General features: G+C 43.8%; 1 protein-coding gene across 1 annotated transcript in view; it reads right to left on the bottom strand.

Moving 5' to 3' along the window:
• Window positions 1-10,028, bottom strand: part of cacna1ia (calcium voltage-gated channel subunit alpha1 Ia) — a 99,014-nt gene that overhangs the window by 46,995 nt on the left and 41,991 nt on the right. The window contains exon 3 of the mRNA XM_019888704.1: window positions 3,028-3,139. Within this exon, the coding sequence (XP_019744263.1) occupies window positions 3,028-3,139 (112 nt within the window). The remainder of the gene's footprint in view (window positions 1-3,027; window positions 3,140-10,028) is intronic.

Here is a 10,028-nt window from a genome sequence, read left to right on the forward strand (position 1 = left end):
GGGGGACGATTTTCCACAAATACTTTCCAATTATTACCGTCGGGAGGTTTCAGGCAGAAGATAAATGACAAACAAAAGCGTCAAGCGTAGCCCACAGCGGGGGAAACACAACACAGATGAGAGCAAGGTGGACGCGTCCAGTAATTCTATCCTTCACGTGTGGAGAGAACTTCCCTCAGTCCTCGGAAACGTTTTCAAGACGAGCGCGTGCGGCCTTAAGCCACGAGAGAAGGGAAATGATGCGGAATGGGAGTGCGTTTAGTTTTGCTGCTGTAGCACAGTTTGCCCGATTCCAAGATTTTCTCATGTCTCTTTTCCTCATCGTATAAAATGGAGTCTCATTATTTGATCTTGTTCTTTCAGTTGAATATATTGAATAGCTCCTCATGTGTACTCACGGCATTGCATTTTTAGGTCTTATTTAATTCTCTAATTCTGTATAAGTTGAAACAAGACGCTAGATGGCTTTTACGCGTCTCGGGTGTTTGAAGCCTCATTACTTTCATTGGTATTAGTATCGATCCGAGATCTTACGACATCTCTCAAAACCCGAAGTACTCGGCAAATTGCCAATTTCAAGTCGCCGGCTCACTTTTTGAATCAAATACCATTTCAAGTTTCATCAGACAGTCGCCGTTGTTGGTGCCCGGTCCGGTGGCAGCAGCAGCAAAAACTGTCAGAGGGTCATAAAGCTACAAAACAAGCCAGGAGGCTGACAGAGTTTATACTGGCCAGCGGTCAGTCTGGCAACAAGGTGTCCTTCCTCTTCAACAGACACCTGTAAAAGTTCGTTGACGGTTTTAGAAAGGGGGTAGTCGTAGAAAGCACAGAAGACCCGTACGGGTTGGCTTTCAAAATATACGTCAGCATAATCGACTTCAACGCGTCATACTTATAAGCCCAATTCGGTTCGACGGTTATAGGATACGATAGTCCGTCCCTGAGGACAATGAACGGGTTCTTTTTAATGGTCAAACAAGCTTTTGCTTATTTGATCATGTTTTATTCACCTTATGTACAATACCGACACGAAAGGGACAAAATAGGAGAAACATCCGTATGATCCGCTGCAATTCTACAATTGCAGTTAAAAAAAATAAATAAATAAAATAGTGTTGAATTAATTGTTTTCTCATAAAGGCAGAAGTTTGATCAAGCTATTGTATTGGACCGCACAGAATTGTTTAGGGGTATAATAAATAGTTTTATGAGTGGCTATTTTGTACCGGTGCGCAACTGGCTGCGCTCACGATAATTGGATACGATATGGCGCCAACAAGTCAGACATCAGCAGAGGTTCCAGATTTCGAATGGTGGGAGAAGAGAAAGATGAGTCTCATCAGCTGTTTAAATGATGTTTTGATAAATAATGCAGCCTGCCACCCCTCACGTGTAATCCCACATTGGCTGCGCCTCGCGTGGCGCTCGGCTCCGAGCGAAAGAGGCGGTGAATTCACCGTCGCGATTTGTCACCACCGCCAGCTTTTTTTTTTTTTTTCAATGTCGGCCCTATCAGGTTTAATCATCAACACGATTTGTAAAGAGAGCGAGGGTGTCGCGTGTCAAGGGCCCTTTCATGATGTGAAAGGGGAGCTCGCTGTGGAAGCTACCTCATATGCTGCTATTTGGGAACGGGAAGGAGATGATGCAGTAAGTAGGTCACTGAGATTTTGATGTTGAAACACGAAGATGTATGGCATATCTATCGCATGCGGCAAATGAGTGACAGTCGAGATGAGCCAAAGGAGTCATTTCACACTCAGATACAAATAAGAGCAGAAAGGGACGAAGGTTTTTTTTTTTTTTTTTTAATTGCTCACCGCCGTTAAGATAGCGGCATGCTGTTTCAGCACTGTCATGAAGATCACCGTGGAGGGGTCAGGTGTATTGTAAAAAAGTAGCGCGCAGATTTCCACCAAAGCTGAGCTGTTAATAAAAGTGAAAATTCATTGAGCGTGGTATTTGTTTTTATTTGTCCATCTGTTTTGTTAGACGACAGGCTACTTCCTGGTTTATGGAGGATGACGACCAGATGTAAAAATACGTCCCGGTATCGGCGTCCTTATCCTCATCGAAATATAATTGCTTTTTCCTTGTCTCATGCACACTCCCTCAAGACTTTATCGTAGTTATTGTGTATATTAAACGTTTAATGGCTATCATATGAATGTATCATGGGTACAGTTTTACAAAGGGGACCAAATACATGTTAACGTTCAGAAAAATTTAATTTTTCTTTTTTTTTTTTATTGGGCATGCATCGGTAATGATGCACAGGAATGCAAGTTATGCAAATTATAGATCTGCACACTTCTTAAAAAAAACAAAACATTTCCCTCAACGAATGATTTATTTACTTTACACCTTTACTTTGAAAGTCAAGGAGACCATGTTTCACCAAAGTAGCTGGCAAGGTCCGCACTTACTTGGGACTATAAGAGCATTGTCAGCAAAATCTCTGCCATTGCTTTTAAAAGAGGCACCCGGACTACCTCAGGAAACAATCGGCTTGTTAGAGAAACAAAGGCCAGAGAAAGGCAAAGGAGCTGTTGTGGGGGATGTTGGAATACACAGAGGAAGACGGCAGGAAGACATATCACCGGAGCAGAAACGGATCGGCGAATGATGCTAAATTCATATACTCCAGAATATAACGTGGAAGGAAACATTCAGCGTCAAAGGGCCAACTGCATTCGTGCTTGTACTTTCAACAGAGCCAATGTCTTGGATCCATTCAAACCTACCGTGTGTACAATATGGACCAGATCTGGATTCAATCTTTCAAATGGTCGTTTTGGAGTTTTGCCTGGCGATCAATTGAAGACTGATGATTGATGTTGATGCGAGAAAATCCACGAACCAAAAAAAGGCCCCAAATAACATCCTCATTGACAGCTGCTAACTAATTGCCTTCCATGAAGTCCATCCCTCCGTCCCAGTTTCATTTTGTGATCATTTGATTGCAGCTTCCCCACCCCCCTCCCCGCGTTGTAACCCAAAACCGGGTAAGTAGACGGCCAACCTTACCTGGAGGATCTGGCAGCGGTCCGAAGTGCAGTCGATGTTCTCGCAGGGCTGGTACATTCCGAGTGTCACACAGTTGAGCAAGATGACCATGATGCTAATCCTCTCGAACCATGTACTCACAAGGCTGGAGTTAAGGATGGAACGGGTTGTACACTGCGATACAGAACTCGAACAATTCAGAAACAATGTTGACATTTTTTTTTAAATTGTCAAAAAATAATGGCATACAGGACACAACAAACTGATCCCAGCACGCGAGCGGAGGTCTGCTCGGGTCATGTTTCCGGGAAACTTAACCAGCGTGACACCAGCAAGAAATGAACGAAACAGACGACGGGGACGGACTCTTTGCTTGGTGATTTAGTAACCCCTTGTCCTAAATCATTTTGTGAGATCGCTCACCTGCAAGCGTAACGTTGTCTTCATCTCATCGTCACCTCTGCTTTACGTCGAGCTTCCCGTCCTGCCACCAGCAATTTGGATGCCTGCCGTTCTGCGTCAATCCAGATTCTTATCAGAGACTCTTCTTTTTCGTCCTATTTTTCTTCCGTTTTGGGGCCTTTCAAGTGGAGCGAAACACATCGTTTTCCCTTTTGACCAAATCTTCCACTTTGTATTGTGATTTCTTTTTGTCGCCCCGCTGCGCATTCAGGTAACCAAAGAGCTTCAATTTTATGCCGGCAGCCCTTGGGGAGGAAAGCTATTCTAATCATCACAATAATAAAATGGAGGGCAATGGCGCATGAACCAATTTAGGAGCTGGGTGTGTTTCATTTCTTTTTTTTTTCTTTTCACCCCACTGAAAAGTGCTTCCACAGGTTGCTGCAAAATAAGCGGTTTAAATTGCAATCTCAATAAAGACTCACACCTAATTGTAACAGAGTGGAGATACACACATGTAGAGAGTCTGACAAAATTTAGAGAAAATTTGCCATTTTTATATCGCGACAGCACGTGTGTATTCGTGTGTGTGTGTGTGTGTGTGTGTGTGTGTGTGTGTGTGTGTTGTATTTCAGAAATACAACCAGCAGTTTTGGTTTCAATTATTCTATCTTGTTTCTTTTTTAAAGGAGGGGAGATTTGAAGTTAAACAACACTTTTTTTTGACACTCGGTCAAAACTGTTGGGAAAGTGAATGAGTTACAATTCAAAAGCAACAGCGAGCTCAGGTTGCGATGAACCTATTTGCAGCGAATGTCCACGTGCAGCTTTTCTCATCTATGCGTGCGTGCGTGTGTGTGCATGCATTTAAATATGAATAATTGAAAAAGTAAGGTCGCACCAAGTCAACAGCTTTGCATTGTATGTGCCACGAAAACGAGATGAGTCATGCATGACTCGAGGAGATGCGTATGCATTGAGGCTTTTTGCCGGACTGCGGTTTGCGTGTGTGTGTGTGTGTGTGTGTGTGTGTGTGTGTGTGTGTGTGTGTGTGTGGGGGGGGGGGTTGCATAAAATGAGTTATTGCACTTCATTTGTTATGCATGAGAGCCTTTTGCACAGGGGGGTAAACAATATATATACACATATGTATATATTTTTTCATTTTATTTTTGTCGGCATGGAACTTGAGGTTTCTAGCCAGGTTCCAATATTAAAATGAAAAGCTCAAGCCAATTTGGACCAAGGTGCCACGTTCAATGGCATGCATTTCGGGTAAAATCTTGGAGCATACCCTCCTTCACTTCTCTGCTTCATAGAATGACCCACACTTAATGGTGACAAAAGACTCTTTGGGTTGTACTGTTCTCATCTCAACACTTTGCAACATGCCTGTGGGTCAAGGGAGCACACACACACACACACACACACACACACACACACACACACACACACACATGTAGCGGTGCAAGCAGAATAACAAGTGAACCATCATCCTCTTGGCCATCGAGCAATTTAATATTCTTCACCTGTCACCCGTGCTTGTCTCAGCAAAATCACCCATTAACTTTCGGCAAAAGTGGATTATTAGAAGGATTTGGACCTCCGCATTGAATTCCCGCTTAGTAATGACACAATGTCAGCCACAGGTTCAGTATTGATGGTGCAAGACTAATTTCAAACTACTAACACAATCATGAACGTTCTTAAATTAATACACCCCCGAAAATGTCAATAAATACGGCGTATTACTAAGTCAGGAGCGAAGGCTGCTGCACAGACACCAAGAAAGAGACAGCTGGAGGCGGCTGAATGAATTCTGCTTGGAAGGTCTTTGTTTACGAAATTCAAATGCACTCGGGTGTATTTTCTGCATCTCCGACCGGGCTTGACTTCGCGTTGATACATTTTCCAGCGACATTGTTCAAATCGAGTTGGCAGCTAGAGTGGCAAGGCGTTTTTTGGGAGGTGGCAGCTGTCGCCCTGTGGCTGTGTGGATCAGGCTGCACCAGACATGCAGCCTTTGAAAGGTTGGAAACGACACAGCAGCTTGTATAACAATCACTGGACAGCATATTCACAAGTTTGTTGATTTCGCATTCCGACGGCCGTCAACACATTTCGTTTACGATGGTTCGAGTTGATTTAGATTGAAGCAGGATTTCATGTTTGTCAGGACATACACAACTATCACTTTCGAATTGCCTGCAAGGACCCATAAACTTTCTTTCTAATAACGCCTATTTTGATCTACATGTTATCGTAGTTGCTTGCAGCGGTGTTAAGCAGCACTGCATCGTACCGAAAGATCTTTCTAATACTTCCCCATGGTCATTTCAATAAATCCCGTCACAAGAAAAAAAAAATCTCCCGTTGCCAGTTTAGGATGCAGTTCCTGGATAAAAATATATCATAAATCCCCACAGTTTCTTTGCGTCAACATATGGACTGAAGTCAGGTGTTCAATTATTCAGTCCTCTTATCGCTTCCTATTAAATAGGGGAAGGCAAGCCACGCTGATAAGCTCGTTATATTGGAAAACACATTAAAAGGTGGCATGCTGAGTTTTCCCACATCAAAGTATAGACCGTATTTTCCGCTCCGCAGTATAAGGCGCGTCTTCAGTGAATGGCCTAATTTAAACTGTTTTCATATATAGGGCACACCGCATTATGAGGCGCATGGAATAGAAGTTACAATAGTGGCTGCGGTTGCGTTATTCATCCACTAGATGGAGCCCCGCTAAAGAGTATACAATACAATACAGCTTCTTTTTTTATATATAGAGCTTTTAGAACTGCTGCAGTTGTATCAAAGCTCTTAACAGAATATTTAAAATACTACATCAAGAAATCTGAATATTGATCAAATAAGGCGCATTATGGTGCAGTAAATACAGTACTTGAAAACATACTTCAAAGGCCAAATATACAAAGCGACGCACACGCAGAAAGTGTCCTTCAAGACGATAAAACCTAAACGGTTTTCCTTCAGACAATGAGACAACACGTTTTTTTTTTCATAATGGGCATACGTCTGGGTAGGCGGTTAAACTATACAGACTTGTAACTGTGAGCAGGTTATCTGGTTAGGAGCCATTTCTGCATTTACAGACACAGGATGATTGTATTTCTCAGCCATATCTAGGCATTTGGAATGCCAGTAAATTCTGTGAGCGTGTGCGCGTGTGCACGCACGCACGCCCGCACATCTGCCCCACTCTCTCTTCCCTCATATCAGCTCAACACAGCAGGTGCCTTGCCCCAGTACATTGCTGCAGCAAGTGAAGCCGAATGTTCTGCAGACAGCATGGGGAAATAAAAGCCACCACGTACTGTGCCATATGTGTATTGGTCTGTGTGCGGAGTAGAACATGAGTCAGTGCAACAGCGAGAGTGTTGCAAAGTCAAATAATGCGACGGAGCAACAACAGAGGTGAGCGTGGCAGAAAAGGAATCCTTAAACAAATGGCTTGTCTGGCATTGAAAAAAATTGGCAAGAAATAAGGAGAGGAGCGGGAAGGCAAAGGCATTCAGAGTGGAGAATTTGACGGCTCACTGGCGAGAGTACACAAGCCATTAGCTTGAATTCGACACGGGGTCAGAGAATTGCGCACAGAGGAAGGGAGAGTGAGAAGATGAAAACCAAGACGCAACACGAGGGCGATGCCGCTGACATCTTCAGGGACGAGTCTTCTTCTAATGTGATATGCGGCCGTCCTCGCCAGCCCTCAAACTCTCCGCAGCCACACGTCGGTCTGTCTGTTACCTCAATTCACGCTTACATCGCTTCGTCAGCAGTGACATGCAGTGACGTAGTCTCTCGGAAACTAGCATACGTTTTGGGGATGAGGTCACAAGACCTGACAGAATTAAAAGGTGACGGAGAAACATTTCCGCTGCTTTAGAGTGAGCGAACACACAATTTTACAATATATTGAATCGGAACTGTGAGTCTACTCTCCCCCCCCCCCCCGAGGCTGTATAAAAGTAGATACATTTCATGGAAACAAAACAAAAAAAAACCCAGACTTTTATTGACAAAAATTCATCCGATGAGTATTCACTCTCTCAAGATGACCTTTGCCGAGAACGATCGCTCGGTGATTGGTTCGGGTTTGCAGGGATAACGGCACCGGAGAGGCGATCCCTGAGCTTCACGCGCATTTCAAGAATGATGAATAAGGTGACAGTGTGTGTAGGGAGAGAGCAAGACAAAAGAAAATGAGATTGTCGAAACAAAAGGAATTGCAGGAATGTGATCCTGAATTTTTCAAGCCAAAAAAGGTGAAAGTCCAGCTGTGTTAATTGTTGTCTTGTGAGAGCAAAGGTATGTTGCTTTTAGTTAACACAACACGTCGATCGCGACTTTAATGTTGTAAAATGTTCATGAAATCGTTTGTGCCCGGATAAACTCGTTCCGCTGTGAGTCGACGATGCTTCAGCAAGCTAGCTTAGCTTGCTAGCTGCCTACAAAACAGTGTGAACGGGCTTGTTCGCAGCACATCGCTGAGCAGAGATCAAGTCTGCGGGGAAAGTGTTGTGATTATTGTGTGAAAAAGTGTGCAAGACCGATGAAAAATGTTTTGCGATATTCCATCGTCTTCTGAAATTTGTATTCCTACACGATAAAGGGATTCATGTTGAACGGCAACTTGCAAACAGGTTAGCATCACATCTGCCTTGAATTGAAATCAAAAGTTAATCTTATGACCCGTCACACGTGAAAAAGAAAAAAAAAGTACCCGATATAAAGCGAGCAGAGCATATTCTTGCATGTTTTGATCATATCAATTGGTCGCGTTCAAGATTTGCTAGCCATCGCTAGCTCGTCTTCTCTCACTCAACGATCACTGCTGGCATGAATGATTTCTCATCTCCAGTTGAGCGACTCAAGTAAACTGCACCAAGTGTTCACTTTTGTTGTGACTCGTGAACATGAAAACAGACTCAGGGACTGTTCCGTCTCACTCCCTCGACTGGGTGCCCTCCAACACGGACGCCTTTGCGCACGGCTCACCAACGTGACGTCAGCGTCAAAGTGTCGACATGCATGAGTTTCCTTCACTGTGATTCGTTGCAAAGTGGGAATTTATCCTAGCCTCACACGCTTCTTACCGGAACAAACAAGCCCAATCAAGACTATGTTGCACATTAAAATACACTTCTAACCTCATTTTGACTTCAGAGCTGGAAGCCCTGAGGACAGTATTAGCACAACTGATGGAGGGACTCGCCCGGCCGTCTCTCACCAACATTACGGTCTATGAAGCAGTGCTGCGGCATACCAAGGGACGCATTTTCACCTTTGCTTTAAAAGCACCTCATTGGCCGTGTGACAAGTCCCCGAATGCTTTGGCTCTTCAAAAAGCCTTTAAAATGCTAAACAATCCAAAACCTCAAGGCTATTTTGACTTCTTGCTAAGAAATTGCAAATATAAAACACACCGGTGCCTCTCTCCGGAGTGAGTACAGTATAATAATCACGGTAAAAATATGGCTCAATTCACAGTAAAATAAACGATCGAGTAGGTTTTAAAGTGAGACAACCTTGTGCTGCAAAAATAAGGTTGAAAATGCATCAATGAAAAAGTCATTATCGTCATCTCCCAAAACAATAGCGAGCACATGGTTGGAATTTGTGAGGTCGAAACAAAACCCAACCTGACAAGGCAAGTTTCCAGTACTCGAGGCCGTTTGTTAAAAACAGAGGTGTTACTTAATATATAAATACGTGTTTGATATTGACCTTTGTAACAGCAATTCTCCATTATATTTCCCTCAGTTGGTTCACTTGAGAAAATCTTGATAGCCGCAAGCTCAGAAAAAAAAACACAACCACTTGAGATTCAGTAGTGGTTAAAAGGACATGCTGAACCTTTAAGTAGTTTTTAGCCTGACCTGCGTATTATTTGTTTGCGAGTTGACTTTGCTCACAGCCCTTTTGGCAAAATCATTCAGAGGGTGAGCAAAATATCTTGAGCAAGTCAACATAGCCCATCTCCCCGACCATGTTTTGTCCTTATCAGACTATTACAATATTAATCCGTGAGTGCTGCAAGAACCGAAATGAAGCAAGTGACTCAATAATGCATAGCAGCCTCTTTTCTATCTCAACCTCGAGGTTAAGCTCAGGCTAAATTAGGACACTGAGATTAAGCGCAAACAGGACGGAGCGAAATGACTTTTTCATTTAAGGGGGAAAAGTTTAAGCTTGAATAACTTTTGTCGTCCTCGCCGACGCGCGTGCGCGCCAGACTTGGCAAGTCCATTATGAGCATGTCAACACACCGGGAGCCAATGTTCCCGTCTTTATGAATCAACACCTGACACGAGCCCGCTCCAATAACACGCTTTGATTCAACACACACCTGTCTCCCAAAAATTCATTTGTAACGCGTGCGCGCGCACACACACAAACGGCAAAAATGGAGCCAGTAATTTGTCCCCACGTCCCCTCTGCTCTTCGTTCCTCATGCTTGGTTGAGTCGGCGAGGAGGGCGAGGACGCAGACGAAGCAGAATGACAAGCCGAGTCAAGGCCTTAACGAAAGGCTGCTGGCACGACCCCGCGCAAAAAAAAAAAAAAAAAACGAAGGGCCTTCTCTTTGCGGGCTCCCGG

The sequence above is a fragment of the Hippocampus comes genome, unplaced genomic scaffold (assembly GCF_001891065.2).
Source record: "Hippocampus comes isolate QL1 unplaced genomic scaffold, H_comes_QL1_v1.1 scaffold427, whole genome shotgun sequence".
Taxonomy (NCBI): domain Eukaryota; kingdom Metazoa; phylum Chordata; class Actinopteri; order Syngnathiformes; family Syngnathidae; genus Hippocampus; species Hippocampus comes.